Raw genomic sequence first — 19,023 nt, 5'->3', positions numbered from 1 at the left:
AACAGTGGCAGTTTCAAAGGGTATCGGAGTCATAAATTTCAAAATATGGCACATGCTTTCGAACATACATGATACAGATATGAGGGGTTGATTATGTTTGAGTGAGTTTCGCAGCTTTTGCAATATTCCTGGAGGCTGTCAAAACCGTCATCTGTGTCCAATCCGACAAGTTGTCAACGTTCGGCATATAATCTCAGTCCCTCGCCTGGCTTGTACATTCATCATTAGGTGTACAATCTGGCACACTGTCTAAATCGTGTTATCCCTTCAGTCCCAGTGAGTGCCGGTTTAGACAGCTTCCACTGTATATTCCAGCGAGAAACACTGGAAATGGGGTACACGGTGTACCCATGTAGGGAATCGAACCAGTGTGACCTGCGAACGTTTTATCCACTGGGCAACCTCACTACCACAGGCTAACATAGCAGATATCTTCTTATGCACAGCCATTTTCCTCTATCTGATGAGGTTATTTTGATACAGCTTTATGCAGTTTCTTTCTTTACGAGTCCTTTTAATGATGGGTACGCGTGACCCCAATTTCCCACAACTGCACGTATCGAATGCATATTTTACTCGCCCTAGTCTATATACACCGGGAAGTAAAATATAATGACGGCGCAATACAGACAAGGAGGACGTATAGCAATTTAGCTAGGTTAATGACGACTGTCAAACAGGATTGAGTCGTGCATTTAAATTTCAGAGAAACAAACACTACGTCGTTTGTGCAAAGGAGGAGCGATTTCATTTGCCTTGTATCAAACAACAACTGTCTTCTCCTTCATCTGGGACTTTTCTGGATTCATGTGAGTTGGACTGTAAATATATCTGCAAGACACAATTGTCGATTTACAAGCACTTTTTCTGGGTGTTTGTATAGCGCGGTCATAACTCAATCACTAAGATTATGATTAACTGCCTACACAAGGTGTTGGTGTGTACTCAACCTGTCAACCTGCCATTCGACCTCATGTAACCTCCCACAGTTCCTAACTCCTAGAAATGCTGTACTACATTTCACATTAAAATGTTCTGCAATGAAATCAAGACTAACGTTTCGGTTATTCATATCCCAAGGGGTTACACGTATGTGAGAAAACCTTCCAAGTTGCCGTTTCATGCTCCGTTAGGTTCGACAGTCTGTACGTGTGGATGGGTGTAGACCATTGTGTTGCGTCCGATACACACAAAACAAGACGGTCACTTCAAGACCGGTTTCCCAGTATGCAGAAGTACCTGTCTCAATCACTGAACAAATATAACAATCAAGACACTAGCACCATGTTACACAACTATTTAACAATCAGAAATACTCCCCAAACAGCAAACTAAACACCATATGCTTGATCTAAACACCATGTGCTTGATGTAAACACACGAATAAAATAGGAACCCAGGGTTTTATTACTGTATGGAACTATCTACTGGTTCATGTTTTACAATGTGTTTGATTTATTTTAAACTGTGACAGATTCAGAAATAGGGGTGATAATGCCACGTCAGAGGCACTTTATCACCACGTCATCACTGCTTTTTAGCGATCCATTCATATGCTTTTCACACTGGCTCTGATGGCCTCTTGTTTAGACCTTCTTGCCATCGTTTATCTGAAGAAGTATGCACATGACACAAAACTCCACTAGAATTTAGAATGTGTCACCTCTGCGACACGTGTGATGTTTCAGTTCCATTAAATTTTTATCTGCCCTTTTCTTCAAACACCATCGGAAAACATATATCCTAAACCGTTGTTGAAAACCCAGTGTTTGAGCATTTAAAGATTTGTTTAACTGTAAACAATAGACAGACAGACAGACAAATTTATTCAGTAAAAGCCACAGGCCCATCATACAGTCATTTGCATATGATGTTGAATTTAGTGCACATGGTCTTTAAAAGAAGCGTTTCTAGTGCGCTGAAGTACTTAATACAGAAACATACTAATATATTTTATAACATAGTCATTACTTGTTTTCACAACATTAATAAAATTGGCATTTGGATTAAAATCAGTCAAATATTTCTGAATATATCTTACTCTTTAATCCGAAAAGCGTTCACACTTCAGGAGTACATGAAATTCACCTTCAACAACATTTTTGTTATTCAATTTACAAGATAAACATAATGTCTCATTGTAATTAACTTTATTGTATCTTCCAGTTTCAACTGCTAAATTAAAATTACGATAATGCAGGTCTTAGATGTAAAGGAATATCAGAATTTAAATACCTTTCCACATTTAAGAGCGTCTTGAATAGGGAGTAATAAAAACATTTATTAGAGTTTTGGACAGAAGTGAACCAACATTGTTTAAGATTACCTGACAGTCTCTGCTTAAACAAGAATATGAAGTAATCAATATTACCAACATCCTGACTGATCCATGCATAGCCAAAGCCATACGTAAAAATAAAATATGTCTGACGCAAGTTGCCCAAGTATTTCGGCCAACATCATCTACGGACTTGAGCATCATATAACAATGTTTTGGCAGTCTATTATAAGACACGTGTGATGTTTCAGTTCCATTACATTTTTATCTGTCCTTTTCTTCAAACACCATCGGAAAACATATACATTTGTATCCTAACCCGTTGTTAAAAACCCAGTGTTTTAACTGTAAACAATAAGTGTGTATAGATACGTAATACCATCATGAACAAAGCACAGTCTTCCATGTAAAATATCCTACCCTCCTGTGAACTCTTAATGTACATTTGTCTATCTTAGTTCCGCTTTGCTCTTTACACTATATGGAATATATTTATGATGATAGGCGAAATCTGGCATTATTTTCCACTGATGTTTTATATTCCTTGAAAGCAATCATGATCTTGATCTTCAGCATGTTGTTATGACTTCTCATTTATTGTGCAGGTTGCTGCACCAGAGCGTCATCTTGAATGGATGTAATCAGTATGGGCTGATGAATTATCAACCATGATGAGCATGTCGTATGGAAGATACCAAAGGAATGTTGCAGTGTACAGTGTACAAAAAGCAAAGAAAATGTGTTTCTCCATAGAACTCCACATTTCTTCCCGGTGTCTGTTTTACATAAATGACTAGCACCACCTTTTGGATCACAGGTCAGAACGAAGGGCTAAAGGAATGTTGCTTGACGGATATATTATACCAAAACCAACTGCATCAAAGAACAAGGGAACTTTGGAACTCTGCACCTTTCTTGCCGGTGCCTGTTTTGCATAAATGAATAGAACCACATTTTGGATCACAGATTAATAAGGAGGATCTTTTGACGCCAAAATGAGTCATAAGGATACTCTGCGGAGAAACCATGTGTATCTGAGGGACCACCTTAACGTGATAGGTCTCCTGGACCACCTTTTCCAAGAAGGAGTATTCACGGACGCGGAAATAGAAGCCTGTCGTGCAGGAGACACACGCTATAAACAATGTAACACCCTCTTGGATATCCTGCGGAGGAAGGATGTTGAGGACTATAGGACCTTTTGTGCCATCCTACACCATATCCAGCCGAATGTAAAGAGACATCTGGACAAGGATGGTAAGGCTATAGACACGTATGAATGATACAAATAGGTTTTAAAGGAAACTCACATCATTTATTACAACAGACCAAGTTATTGTTTCCTCTAGTATTCCCACAAGAGTTTACAGCAGCAGGAACTCTATTTATGCATTGGGAAAACAGAAAGAGATTCATTAACTTGTTTCATCAGTGTATGACAGTGCTAGTCTGTTCACTTACAGACCTACGTCTTTCTTTACAATTACAATTATTTATACCTACCCGTATAAGTGAACAATAAGACTCCTTGGCATTCAGTGTGGGGACATTCCTTCAGCTGCAGGCGATCTATGGCTCACACATCACACATGCAGTTTCAAGGTGACATGCTAGTTTTAAATGTACCGTTTCAAGGTGACATGCCAGTTATAAATGTAAAGGTGTGATGACTTATTATTGCCCATAAGGGCATGGCACCCATGAAGAGCCACCTCCTCGTGGTGGGTGCTGGGTAAGGCTAAGTGCTCTTCTCCCGTGTGGACCCGGGACAGAATGTGTCCACAGCACCCCACTGCTTGTCGTAAGAGGCGACTAAATTGGGCAACCTGTTGGCCGTGGGTTGCGTCCCGTGTCGGTGGAGGACGGGATCCTGGTGGTTGAGGGCAGTTGGGCTTTTAACTGCGTTCCATTTGCCCAACACACCACTTCGGCCCTTACTTCACCAAGCCCTGTGCATGGACTGTGTCTGTGTCATTGCACAATTTTGATATTTGGAATTGTTTTGAAATTCGGTCTTGGCACTACTGTTGATTTGTAACTTTTTTATTCTGAATTATGATCGTATGAACTTTGCCTAGAGTCTTATGCCAGAAGGCGATGGCTCATGGGCCAATCTGGTGGATTAGTTATTTTTAATTCTTCCGCTAGAGTATATCATCTGAGTATTCTTGGTGCTGCAAGTCGGAGACCCACTTGCATTCAGCATTGTCCTTGTGATACTCCGTGGTGGGTGGGGAGCTCAGATGATGAAATCTAACTAACTAAACATGGCTTACGAAACCCCTCAAAAAAAGAGCAAACGTCAACTTGATACTGATCCCATTGAAACTGACCACAGACTGCCCAACTCAATTGATTACTGGCCACGTTTTCTTGTTGTTGAGACTGTTGACAAGACCCCTTTAAAGTTGAATCCTTTTGCCGTAGCTAAAGGTATACAAGGCATCGCTGGTGATGTTAAAAACATTAGGCGATTACGTTCCGGTGCCCTTCTGGTTGAGTGTGCAAAAAGACAGCAAGCCACCAATCTTATGAGTACTAAATCTTTTGTCGGTATTCCAGTTACGATCTCGGCTCACAAAACACTTAACAAGAGCAAAGGAATTGTCAAGGACCGTGGACGTTTGTTTGCTGACATGTCAGAACTTGAAATCGCCTCAGAGATGAAGGAGCAAGCTGTCCTTTTTGTCAAACGTTTTACAACCCGTAGAAATGATGCTACTGTCAACACAAATACATATTTGTTTTCTTTCTCTTCTCCAAATGTTCCAAAATCATTGAAAGCAGGATACTGTAACATCAACGTTGAAATGTACATTCCAAATCCTCTTCGATGTTTCAAATGCCAAAAGTTCGGCCATGGGGTTAATAACTGCACATTGTCTGTTGTTTGTGCTCACTGTGGTGAAAAGACACATACAACGGAAGATTGTGACAGTAACGTTAAGAAATGTACGAACTGCACTCGTGCCCATTCATCGTTTTCCAAAGAATGTCCTGTCTGGAAGTATCACATGGAGATCAACAAACTAAAATTCACCCGAAACATTAGTTTTGCAGATGCCAAAAAACTGGTCCAAAGTTCTGAACCTAAAGAAAGCTATGCTTCCATTACTAAAACATCGTCGGAAGCAAGTACAAAATCAACCGCAAGCTGTCAAACTGACTTGACTTGGATAACATCAGAAGCTCCTCTGATTTTTTCACCTGCAATATCTACTCAAACGCCAGAGTCACATTCGTCCCAAATCCAATCAGTAGCATCCTCTGATCATGCGTCTTCTCAATCAACTCCAAAATCTTCAGAAACTGTTAAAACTAAACCTAACAGTCCAGATCCTATGAAAAAGTGGCAGAGCCCCTAAAGGGTCACAGAACAAAATACAATTGTTTAACAAATATGGGTCTCTCGAGGACATGGACGTTCCTGAAAACGTCCATTCTAGGGCACATAACTTGTCGCCCTCCAAAAGAGTGCGGGGTAGATCACCAATAAATCCCCCCAAAAGATAGTTTATTCTAATAACATTGTACAGTGGAACTGCAGAGGATTGAGGACTAATTTACATGAATTACAGCTATTAGTCCAAGATTTTACACCTTCAGCGTTATGTCTCCAAGAGACATATTTAAAACAAACAGATATATTTGACCTTCGTCATTTTAATGCATATCATTGTTTTTCCCCTCCGGGTGATAAGGCCACTGGCGGATCATCCATTCTAGTCAGACAAAACGTTATTCAAAGCCCTGTTTCACTAAATACTAATATGCAGGCTGTTGCTGTGAGAATTACTTTACATGTAGCGTTTACGCTATGCTCGCTCTATATTTCGCCGTCTTCGACGTTTGCCAAAACTGATCTGCAAGCTCCCTATGACCAACTCCCGAAGCCCTGTATTGTAATGGGAGATTTAAATGGGCACAACCCACTCTGGGGTAGTGTAAATATAAACACTAAAGGTAAGGTGTTGGAGGACTTTTGTTCTGACAATGATTTATGTATTTGTAATGATGGTTCCAACACATATTTACACCCTGGGAGAGGGACTTATTCTGCTCTTGACTTGTCATTGACAAATTCAGAACTACTAAATGAATTCGAATGGTCAGTCCACGATGACCTCTGTGGAAGTGACCATTTTCCTACTATATTAAAAGCTGTAACTCCATCCGATGTTCCTCCATCATCAAGACGAAATTTTAAAAAGGCTAACTGGGCTTTATATGAAACACTGTGTACGGAGAAACTTACACTGGAAAGTTTTATTGACGTTCCCGACGCTATTAAATGCTTTTCTGATGAACTGAATTCCATAGCTGATGAATGTATACCAAAGTCCTCTGTAGTTCCACACATAAGAAAACCATGGTTCAACGATGAGTGCAAACAAGCTAGGAAGGCAAGGAAAAAAGCAGAACATTATTTCCGTCGCCATCCTATGGTGCATAATTTAAATAAATTTAAGATTTTAAATGCTACAGCACGGCATACTTTTAAACAGAACAAACGTCAATCTTGGCAAAATTATGTATCCAAAATAAATTCTCGGACACCCATGTCCAAGGTATGGAACATGGTCCAGAAAATTAAAGGTAAAGGTACTAAATCTAGTGTCCATCGTCTTAAACAGGGAGATCAATTGCTTACTGATAAATCAGATATTGCTAATAAACTAGGTGAAACCCTTGCTAAACATTCTTCCTCTTCAAATTATGTATCAAAATCCCAGCAATATCAAAAACAACAAGAAAAGAAAACTATTAATTTCAATTCTGATAATGGGGAAGATTATAATGAAACTTTTTCTATTCATGAACTCCATACTACTCCTGATCAAGCTCATGACACTGCTACAGGAGCTGATAACATACATTATCAACTCCTGAAACATTTACCAGAATCCTGCCTAGAAACTCTCCTGAATATTTTTGATGATATTTGGACATCGGGTGACTTTCCTCCCTCATGGCGTGATGCAATAGTAGTACCAATACCTAAACCTGGACGTGATCATACGGATCCATCCAATTATCGTCCGATTTCATTAACTAGCTGTGTTTGCAAGACCATGGAACGCATGATAAATAATCGACTTGTTTGGTACTTGGAAACAAATAATCTCATAACAGATATACAATGTGGTTTCCGTAAAAACAGAAGTACTGTTGATCACTTCGTGCGACTGGAATCATTTGTTAAAAACGCACTAATAAACAACCAGCACGCTGTGTCTATCTTTTTTGATCTTGAGAAGGCATATGACACTACTTGGAAATATGGCATTTTAAGAGATTTACATGACTTCGGGTTGCGAGGTCGTTTGCCTGAATTTATTGCCAACTTTTTAAATAACAGACAATTTCAGGTCCGTGTGGAGTCTACCCTGTCTGATCATTACAATCAGGATCAGGGTGTTCCACAAGGCAGTATTTTGTCTGTCACACTTTTTAGCATCGAGATCAACAGTTTATCAAAAGTTTTAAACGATTCAATTGATGGATCGTTATTTGTGGATGATTTTAATATTTCTTGTCGTGGTAAAAATATGCATACCATTGAACGACAATTGCAGTTGTGTTTAAACAAGATAAATAAATGGTGTCTTGAAAACGGCTTTAAATTTTCGAAATCCAAAACTAACTGCATACATTTTTGTCGTAAATACAAACCACATAAAGACCCTGATCTGTCTCTAGATGGCACACCAATTAAAGTTGTGAAGGAAGCCAAATTCTTGGGTCTCATTTTTGACTCACACTTAACGTTTTTACCTCATATTAAATCACTTAAAACTAAATGCCTGAAAGCACTTGACTTGTTGAAAGTGGTTTCAAATTCTAAATGGGGAGGGGATCAAGCTACCCTTCTCCGTCTATATCGATCTCTCGTGCGTTCGAAACTCGATTATGGCTCCATTGTCTATGGTGGAGCCTGCAAAAGCAACTTAAAACTATTAGATTCAGTCCATCATCAAGGTCTAAGACTTTGTCTTGGCTCCTTTCGAACTTCACCTGTTGACAGCCTGTGTGTCGAGGCTGATGAACCATCTCTTGAGCAGCAACGTATAAAATTAGCTTTACAGTATGTAACAAAACTATATTCAAATGAGTCAAACCCTGCATATAACTGTGTTTTCAATCCCCTGTATGAGGATTTATACAAAAAGAAATCTTCTCTTGTTCCGCCTCTTGGTTTAAGAATAAAACCACTTATTTCTGCTGCCAGCATTGAGCTGGAAAACATAGCTCCTTTCCGTCTTCTTTCTTCTCCTCCTTGGCAGTTGGTTAGGCCACAAGTTGACCTAACATTAACGACTTTTAAAAAATCAGAAACGAATGAATTACAGTATAAACAAGAATATAATCAATTAAAACATAAATATAACAATTATATATCCTTATTTACAGATGGGTCCAAGGATGGTGGCGCAGTGGCTTGTGCCACTGTCATTGGATCCAGAACAATATCTTCTAGATTACCAGATAATAGTTCTATTTTTACAGCTGAAGCTAACGCCATATTCACAGCTCTTAAATATATTCAAAGACACCCTAAACGTAAACAATATATAATCTATTCAGATTCTTTTTCATGTCTTCAGGCGATTAAAAGTTTGTCATGTAAACATCCACTTTTGTTATTGATATTATTGAAATGTATAATAATCTTGCTACTGGCCAATACGACATCGTCTTCTGTTGGTTACCCAGCCACATAGGCATTTCTGGTAACACAATGGCCGATCTTGCTGCCAAGGCAGCACTCAACAAATCTGTGACACCGCTTCTTATTCCCTACAGTGATTACAAAACCACCATTAGATCTTATATCCGTGATCTGATGCAAAAGAAGTGGGACACCCAAGTGGGTATAAATAAATTACATGAGATAAAACCTTACATTGGTTATACCCACTTGGGTTGTCAGTCCAGATTTGAAGAGGTCATACTACGACGATGTACCCTCAAAGGGGGTTGAAGTATTGTAAAATTATTGTCCTCCTGAGAGGGTACGTAAGTCCACAAACATTCACAGTAAATTTAGGTCTACCAGGTTTTTAATCGTATTATTCATGTTCTTTTAATTTTGGCTAAACTTTCGTACAATCGCCAGCAGCTGAGGGGATGATGTAAATCCAACTGGGGTCCATGTAGGTAGCAAAGGTACTGTAAGTCCCCATGGTCCCTAGTGTGGTGATCTACCTTCAGTTGTTGGCGATCTATAGTCTGTTTTTATATTGTTTTGTCTAAATAGTGATATTAGTTTTAACTTTCCATACTAGTTTTAATTAAAATTGTGATATTCTAGTTGTTTTACTGTCCTTCGTTGACAGATTTTTCCACATGTATATATTTAATTTAAATGTTCTCGTCACGATATGGCTGAGATATTGCCGATGTGACGTAAAATATTAACTCACTCACTCACTCACTCACCTATACGGGCGAGGAGATCCCGTGTAATATCTTTTTGATATTTGCACATTGTGCAATTTAGTTATTCTCGGTCAATCGTAATTTTGTACATTTTCATTGGATGACGAAACTACTTTCACACTGCTACGTTCATACATATTCCTATTCATTTATATTCAATATTTCATCGATTCCTTGATTAATAGAACGTGCTGTAATCTCACTGATTCGAGATTTTAAAACAGAACAAAAACAACACACCAGATTTCGATTTTGATATCGTTTAATGCTTTGCTTCATTAACAACACAGCGTCATCGATTTAAAACATGTTTTGTAATAAAAATATGTTTATAACTGATAACATCGCCTCTTGTAAACAAACATGGCTACCTAGTTAACGCCAATCGATTCAATGACCTGGTCAAAGTGGACGGAGACATCACTGGACGTGTAATAAGAATAACACAACCACTAAATGCCTTCCATGTGTACGTTATAAACACCGAATGTGGGGAAATGGAAGTTGCAAGGTACAGACTTAAAAGTGTTGCCGGAAACAATTTTTCATAGCTGCAAGGAAATCGGATGGTTCGGAGTATGAACCGTCTTCCGTTCGGGGAATACAGGGTAGCGTTGAACGCTATTTAAAGCATCAAGGGTACTCGCATGTGTTAGCTGAATCAGTGCATTTCATGAAACTGAGAGAGGTTTTGAAATCTAAACTCAAGTCATTAAAAAACAAGGTAAACGAAACCTAACAATTCCGTGCTGATCCTGTATCCGACACTGAATTACAGAAACTCAGTGAATGTGGCCAACTAGGCATTACCACGCAAGATTCCATTTTAAACACATTATGGTGGAACAGCACGATTTATTTTGGCTTCAGATCTGCGAACCCGCACTGGCGTATGCAGTGGGGTGATGTAACACTAAAAGCTGATTTAGAATATTTCCAGTATATTGACCGGCAGTCAAAAACCCGTCAGGGTGACCAGACTCGTGATCTTGCTCCTAAAGCATGGGCACAACCAGGGGATCCGTGTTGTCCTGTCGCTGTTTACAAGTCGTACAGTGACTTGAGACCACTAAACGTCTCAAGCGATGACCATCCTTTCTATTTGGCTACAAACACCCAGCTTGGGGTACGAACCGAGAATATTTGGCCTAAACGTCAAGCGGTCGGCAGAAATAAATTGGGATCTCTCATGTAAACAATGGCAAGTAAAGCAGGGCCTTCTAATGACAAACGGTTGACAAACCATAGCGCTAGGAAACGTATGATTCAAACTCTGTCTGACCAAGGTGTTCCAGCTCACCAGAGTATGCAAGTGTCCGGGCACAAAAAACGTTCAATCGATCAACAGTTACTCCACAATGAATGAAAATCAAAACCAAAACATCAACAGACTCCTGTCTTCCAACTGTGATACTACTCCACGTGACACAGGTCTGTCTCTCCCTTGTCTAAATAATCCATCGAAGTCTCAGTCGAAAATCAGTCCCCGTCAGTCATGTCTCAAATGAATTCAGTTTCACATGACATCCATGTTCTTCATACTCTCTTTCCTCGTCCAATTTACGGTGGAGTTTTCAACTTCTATGTTTGAAATGATTCTTCTTTCAGACGTCCACCTGCCCCCAAAAGGCGTATTTTGCCCGTTGTCGACTCGGACACGGACGAAGTTACTGTAGAGTTATCGTTCCTGACAAGGACACTGACGCGAGCCAAACCTAGGGCACTGTGCGTTTCCGCAAAATGGTGACTAACTTTGATAATTGTGAACCGTCTTCTTAGAAACAGGTTCACCTTACCCGAGTTTTATTGTTCCCTTGAAGATGTTTACGGTTGCAATAGTTAACGTTCCAAAAAAATGACATGTTTTCGCTCTTTTGTATCCCACCACAGTCATCCATTTGACACGAGTCGATATAGATTGCTCATATGCGATCTATGACTAAATATTAACATGCGATTCTATTCGTTAGAGTTAAACTGAATCTTTACAAGGTGATGTGGTTAATAAATCGCCACCAAACGAATTTTGGAAACTAATGAAATGTGTTGTGTTTCATACCGTTTTCTACAGAACTATATTGCGGCTCGTATGCAGTTTGGTTTTATCCGCGCAGTAATACAAACCAGCTGATTACGTTGTAAATACATTGCAAGATGCGACATGGAGTTCAGAAGTGCTGGTTTCTCAGTTTAATTGCAGAATGGGTAATAAATAACACACGAAGTAAGAGTGATTATGGGAAATATGTCCCTCGTGAAATTAATGTTCAAGTCCCTTGCGAGACAGTGAACAATAATTTCACTTGGGACATGTTTCCCGTAATCACTCGTACTTTGTGGGTTATTCTCTAAGTATTTACTGTCCTTTGTTTACAATGGCACTGATATCACCAAGTTAGCTTTCGGTATACATGTATTATCTTGTGTGATGTGTCTTTTGTGATGTGATTGGCAAGATTCAGGTAAGGACTGATAATATGCGGTCCTCGCCTTTGAAATGTCTCGCTTGGATAACATGTACACTGTCGTCAGGCTCCCCATTGTTCTCGGTGCCCTTGGGTTGGTAGCTCCTGATCTCTTGGCGCAGATAAGGAGAGTGCCCGGGTTCTCCACCGGGAGCACAACCCTTCTGACAATCTGGGTAATGCAGAAGGCTGCAGTTTTTTCCGTACTCTCTGGAAAGTTCTTGCTGGGTTCGACTACGCAGCGTTTCCTGGGAGAAGTCCCATTCGCTGTTTGACCCGTGAAGGTCCCGGGGTAGAATAGGCCTTCAGCAACCCATGCTTGCCATAAAAGGTGACTATGCTTGTCGTAAGAGGCGACTAACGGGATCGGGTGGTCAGACTAGCTGACTTGGTTGACACATGTCATCGGTTCCCCATTGCGCACATCGATGCTCATGTTGTTGATCACTGGATTGTCTGGTCCAGACTCGATTATTTACAGACCGTCGCCATATAGCTGGAATATTGCTAAGTGCGACGTAAAACTAAACTCACTCACTCACTCACGCACTCGCTGTTTGGGCTGCGGGTAGACGGGGTGAGGACCCTGAACTGATGATGAGCCCCATCCGACTGTGCCAGGGTCACCCGAACCCTCTCTGCTGCACATTTATCTTCATCGATATGACCTATAATAGGCATTTGCGTCCCATTAATCTTGGTCACTAACGTGTCATATTTCGAAACGCCTTCAGCGTTCCTGAATGCTATAGCCATGATCAAATAGTGTTTACATCGCTATTTGAAATCCCCTCCTGGAATTTGTAGATACAAGGGTCAATGAAAAGGGACTGACTGCTTCACCGTTATTAAAACGAAGAGATCATTGATATTCCTGAGAGAGAACATCTCATCTAAAATCCCGTTTCCGATACGTAATTTCGAAGCATATTAAAGAAACCCGTATCAAAAAGTGAGCTTAAAAGTTACATTTCAGTATTAAGCTGGTTCCCAGGAATAACGTTTGTCATAGATCTTAGTCTGTAAATAACAACTTCAGCAACCCATGCTTTCCATAAAAGGCGACTATGCTTGTCGTAAGAGGCGACTAACGGGATCGGGCGATCAGACTCGCTGACTTGGTTGACACATGTCATCGGTTCCCAATGGCGCACATCGATGCTCATGTTGTTGTTCACTGGATTGTCTGGTCCAGACTCGATTATTTACAGACTACCACCATATAGCTGGAATATTGCTGAGTGAGACGTAAAACTTAACTCACTTACTCACTGCAAATAGCAAGCATTCGAGCAAATGCTTCGAGTATATACAAATCGAAACTGTGCGGAGTCTACCTGTGCTTAATATTTATCTGTCAATAAGTAGGAAGGTTTCTGTTGTAAGACCATATCAAACTTTAGGTAATTTGTCTGAGTGGGAGATTTTAGAGTGGGTGAGTATATTTATTGTTAGCAATATTCAAGCAATATATATGGAGGCACCAGCAATGGGCTTCACACGTTCTACTGCAAGGGAATATAACCCGGGTCTTTGGGTTCCTCGGGTCTTCTACTCAAGTGAACGCTGTAACCACCTGACCCAAAGGACATATCTGAAGGCAGCTCGGATGTACACAGAGATAATAATATTTAGACCTCCATACACGGAAACAATACTGAAGTTAAATTGTAAATAGTGTATTTCCCGTAATAAGCGCCCGGGCGCTTATTTCTACCGAACTGATTTCAACAGACGCAGAGCGGCCATGTTCTTTTTGCCTTGTGTAGAACAGGACGTTATGACTGAGGAGACGATTCCTTATTCAAAGTTGTTGTTTTTTATCAAGGGAGAGTACGTGTATTTAAAACGTATCCGGCGCTTACTAGAGGCCAGGCGCTTATTTCTTTAACAGCTGCTTATGGAAGACGCTGTTGCCTTGTGTAGCACAGAACGTTATCAGTAAAGGGACCGTTCCTTATTCAATCTATTTTTTGGATCAAGGGAGATTTCATTTATATACACTAATATCTTACACCACTGCTTTATCCCTCGCGCTTATTAGAGGAAATACGGTAATTTGCGATCACTTATTGGAAGCAAAACGCCATAGTTACAACGAAAAAGGTAAACGTGAGTAAACATCCAGGTATTCGTCAGTCCTATTTGTGTCATTTAAACCCTGCAACAGACGTCCGTACCATGTACTAGTCAATGCTATTCGAGACACGCTACTATTTGACTACAACACACACAATGAGTCACATTTGTAACAGTGGTGTTCGCAGCGAGCCAGGATCGGTAAGAGCGATTATGCGGTTATGAAAGTGAATCAAGGAAGAATATACAGGAAAAACCTTTACACTGATATACAGATAATGATATATTGAGGAAGGCTGTGTCGTGAAAACTTTAATTTAATTCAATATAAAATAATGAATAAGTATGATATATTTCACATATTTGCTCATTTGTATTTAGCGATTCTTATGCTGATGGTTTGTTGAGGACGGACATGTATCATGTAATAGTTTCTTTGTGTCGTCAAACACCAGGTGTCGTCATTCATTTTTCATTACGCAAGAGAACGTGTGCTTATATTTCGTCCTCTGTAAGCCACAGTGTATTTTCTTTAATTTCACATTTACCAAGTCATTACGTTCTATAAGCAACCAAAGTACTATAAACACTGCACCATAGCCTCTTGTTAATCACTCTGGGGAATTTACAGACCGCCGCCATATAGTTGGAATCTTTTGAGTGCGGCGCAAAACTAAACTCACTCAGTCACTCTGGAGAAATAATTTCTTGTAGCTCCATGGTTATTTTGTTACACATAAAATGTTAGCATCCAAAGAATCTAAAATCGACGCACGCACGCATGCACACGTGTTGAGATAATGTATTGTCTGCTAGGCTGGTATCTGTCTGCGCACGAGGTGAGACTGTTGGTAGAAGGTAGTGGTGAAAGACAGAGAAGATATGAGCACCGGGACCGAGCCGGCGTGACGGAATGTTGACAGTGTGTCATGTACAACAAGAAGAATAAAGATGCTAGTAAAATCAACAATGGTACCAGAGTGTGGTTGCTGATAAAGAAGAGTCGTCTAGTTTTTGTTACTTTCTTGCAATGTCAATTGCTTTCTTTTACGTTTTAATGAAGGGGTGGTTCAGTTTAATCCTTTAGGGTATGTTAGGTCACATATTAGAAATCCTTTATCAGCCATTACTGCACTTCCAAACTCGCACAAGTCTAATATACCAGATTCTGTAGTAATCGGTCTGTCACTTCTAGCTCTAGACCATAAATCGGAAACACCATTCGGAGTAATGGCAATTAAACCCTCTAATGAAATATAGCTTTTATAATGACTATACATCTGTGATTGTCTTGCTACTGAATAAGGCTTCTCAATAAATATTTCTGTGCAAACTATTACGACCCATGTTTGAGGGCATATGTCCTTGAATCCTTATGGCATAGTAGCATCAATAATGTCTCGCTTTGGCCGGGAAATCAGAAATGACAGATTTTTGTATATGAGATCAATATATGTATTAACTGTCCGGTCACAGGTTGTTCTGGAAACACGGAAACATATCTACGACTAAGCCCAGGTCGAAGTCTCATCAATACCATAAAATAAACCTGATCTGTTAGTGACAATGAGTTTGGTCTACCAAACTTTGATGATGAACAATCTCTCTCATAAGCTTCAGACAATTCATCAAAAATACATGAAAATGTATTTCCATCTCCATCTTTCTAAAACTTAACTAGCTCAGGATCAGTCTTTACATCTGCAAATGTCAGCGATGGTAGCAACACCTGTATACTTTGCTCACAAGTCTGTGTGAAGGCTGTCTGTGTACAGGCACTGATCTGGTGTGGTGCCAATGGCTTCTCCTGACTAGAGATGGCTTGAAGGAAACCTTCATCAGCTGCAGCCTGACATGATGCATTTCTTTGTGATGACATAGTGTTCTCTGATATAGGCCCACAGTAGTCATGCAAGAACACAGAAAGCTTGTCAAAGGACCTGTTGATCAAGTAAGTGTTCTCTGATATAGGCCCACAGTAGTCATGCAAGAACACAGAAAGCTTGTCAAAGGACCTGTTGATCAAGTAAATGTTCTCTGGTATAGGCCCACAGTAGTCATGCAAGAACACAGAAAGCTTGTCAAAGGACCTGTTGATCAAGTAAATGTTCTCTGATATAGGCCCACAGTAGTCATGCAAGAACACAGAAAGCCTGTCAAAGGACCTGTTGATCAAGTAAATGTTCTCTGATATAGGCCCACAGTAGTCATGCAAGAACACAGAAAGCTTGTCAAAGGACCTGTTGATCAAGTAAGTGTTCTCTGGTATAGGCCCACAGTAGTCATGCAAGAACACAGAAAGCTTGTCAAAGGACCTGTTGATCAAGTAAGTGTTCTCTGATATAGGCCCACAGTAGTCATGCAAGAACACAGAAAGCTTGTCAAAGGACCTGTTGATCAAGTATATGTTCTCTGGTATAGGCCCACAGTAGTCATGCAAGAACACAGAAAGCTTGTCAAAGGACCTGTTGATCAAGTAAATGTTCTCTGATATAGGCCCACAGTAGTCATGCAAGAACACAGAAAGCTTGTCAAAGGACCTGTTGATCAAGTAAATGTTCTCTGATATAGGCCCACGGTAGTCATGCAAGAACACAGAAAGCTTGTCAAAGGACCTGTTGATCAAGTAAATGTTCTCTGATATAGGCCCACAGTAGTCATGCAAGAACACAGAAAGCTTGTCAAAGGACCTGTTGATCAAGTAAATGTTCTCTGGTATAGGCCCACAGTAGTCATGCAAGAACACAGAAAGCTTGTCAAAGGACCTGTTGATCAAGTAAATGGAATTAGGAGATTATACAGGCTAAATAAGGGAATTTGATTAACGACATGTACTCTTTTAAACCCAATTCAAACAGATCACGTTGAACAGAAAAAAAATTTTTGTTTAGAAGTTTACATTGATTAATGTAATAAGCAAATTAATAGTGGTTACATCAACGAACCTTTATTTTGATGGTTGTCTTCACCATCATCTGAGAAAAATTCGTCACCTCTCGCAAACTGCTTATTTGTGTGAAATACTGTTTTCAACCCCAGACATCTTGTTGTCGTGAAGTATGAATGATATATATTTATGAAGGGTACCTTGCGAGAGCATATTCCAACAAACAAGTGAATTTGGCGTCTTTAGTGAGATTTAAAGTGAGATGAAAGCGCATTTGGACTGATAAAAAGTGGGCAATTTACGAGTGCTGACATTCCGTTTAACGAGTGCATACTGTGTTTATAAGAAGACGGAATGGCATTGAAACTGAATCCCCCTGAGTTATGCAAAGGAAAGAGTTATGAGAGGTATAGACAGGAATTATTTGTTTGGCGTAGAATTACTGAGATTAAGGACACAAAACAGGGAGTAATGCTAGCTTTGTCACTTCCTGAAGATGAATGTCATGTCATGAATGTGGTATAAGAGAGAAAGTGTTTGATAACATACCTATCACAGATTTGAAGGGAGAAGGTGGTTTTGATACACTGATAGCTTTCTTTGACTCTCAGCTTGGAAACTATTAATTTGATCATCTTGAAAAATCCGAAGACTTTGAAGATTATTGAAGAGAAGTGGGGCAATCAATCAATGACTTTATTTCCAAATTTATTTCCAAACTTCCACAGGAACTTTTAGCCTTCAAGCTCCTCAAACGTCCTAAAATAACAAAGGAAGAAAAAAATGTTAGTGATGATGTGCATGGGTTACGCCAAGAAAACAACCTTATATGAACAGGCTAAAATATCTCTGAAGAAATTTCGTGGTCAACAGTCTAGTGGTGGAGGAACTGATATACAGTCAATGATTAATGCTGAATCTTCAAATGACATTAATCATGTCAATGAGAAAGCTTTCAGCAGACATGTTCTTTTAGAAGCCGTGGTCGAGGGCTCATGGATGGGAGAGCACGTGGGTTTCGGGATAGAGGACAAGGATGGAGAGGAATGAAACAGCTATCAGAGCGTCAAATGAATACAGCTGACACCAATGGAAAAACGTTTACATGTTTGGCATGTGGGTCTTTTAGGCACTTAATTGCTCAGTGTCCTCACAGTTGGGAAAATATGTCTCAAGTTCACTATGTTGAAAGCGGAAGTGAAAATGAAGGCACTGCTGAACAGATCATTTTGTTTACTTGGAATAATAAAGATCACAATGCACAGCTTCGGAATGATGCAAGATGTTGGGCAGTAGTGGACAGTGCATGTTCAGGTACAGTATGTGGCAGGAAATGGCTTGAAGGTTACATGGACCCACTTGATAAGGAGGACAGAGAAACAGTGACAAGATGTGAAGGTGTGAAGGTGTTCAAGTCTGGCGGAGGTGAAAAGCTCAAGTCACATGTTTGTCATGAAATAACAGCATTTATATCAAACTGATGTTGTGGATTCAGATATACCGCTTTTACTCTCTTTGAAGTCAATGAAGGAAGTATGTGTCGGGTTGGATTTGGAGCATGACTCGGCAGAAATCTTAGGTCAGAAAGTGTGAATTACACATCGTCAGAACATTACTGCATCCCCACAGACAAGTATGAGAAAACACCTGTTGAAGAAGTGAATGCCGTGTTGTTACACAAGATAAACAATGATGAGCGTCACAAGGCAATTCTGAAGTTACATGGGCAGTTTGCCCACCCACCAGAGAGGAAACTTGGCTAGATGAATTCCAGGACACCCTCAGCAAGATTTATGGAAACTGCCAGTTGTGCAAAGTTTATACAAGAACCCAGGTAAGCCATGCTGTCGCCCTGCCAATGGCATCACAGTTTA

The 19,023-nt window shown here is 40.0% G+C and overlaps 1 protein-coding gene across 1 annotated transcript in view; it reads left to right on the top strand.

Moving 5' to 3' along the window:
* Window positions 1–609: 609 nt before the first annotated feature.
* LOC137281130 (putative leucine-rich repeat-containing protein DDB_G0290503) overlaps window positions 610–19,023 on the top strand; it is a 48,077-nt gene continuing 29,663 nt past the window's right edge. Inside the window, exons 1-2 of the mRNA XM_067812259.1 lie at window positions 610–809; window positions 2,884–3,535. Of these exons, the coding sequence (XP_067668360.1) occupies window positions 3,274–3,535 (262 nt within the window). The 5' untranslated portion in view covers window positions 610–809; window positions 2,884–3,273. The remainder of the gene's footprint in view (window positions 810–2,883; window positions 3,536–19,023) is intronic.

The sequence above is a fragment of the Haliotis asinina genome, chromosome 4, assembly GCF_037392515.1.
Source record: "Haliotis asinina isolate JCU_RB_2024 chromosome 4, JCU_Hal_asi_v2, whole genome shotgun sequence".
Classification (NCBI taxonomy): Eukaryota; Metazoa; Mollusca; class Gastropoda; order Lepetellida; family Haliotidae; genus Haliotis; species Haliotis asinina.
This window is presented reverse-complemented; position numbering and strand designations above follow the sequence as displayed.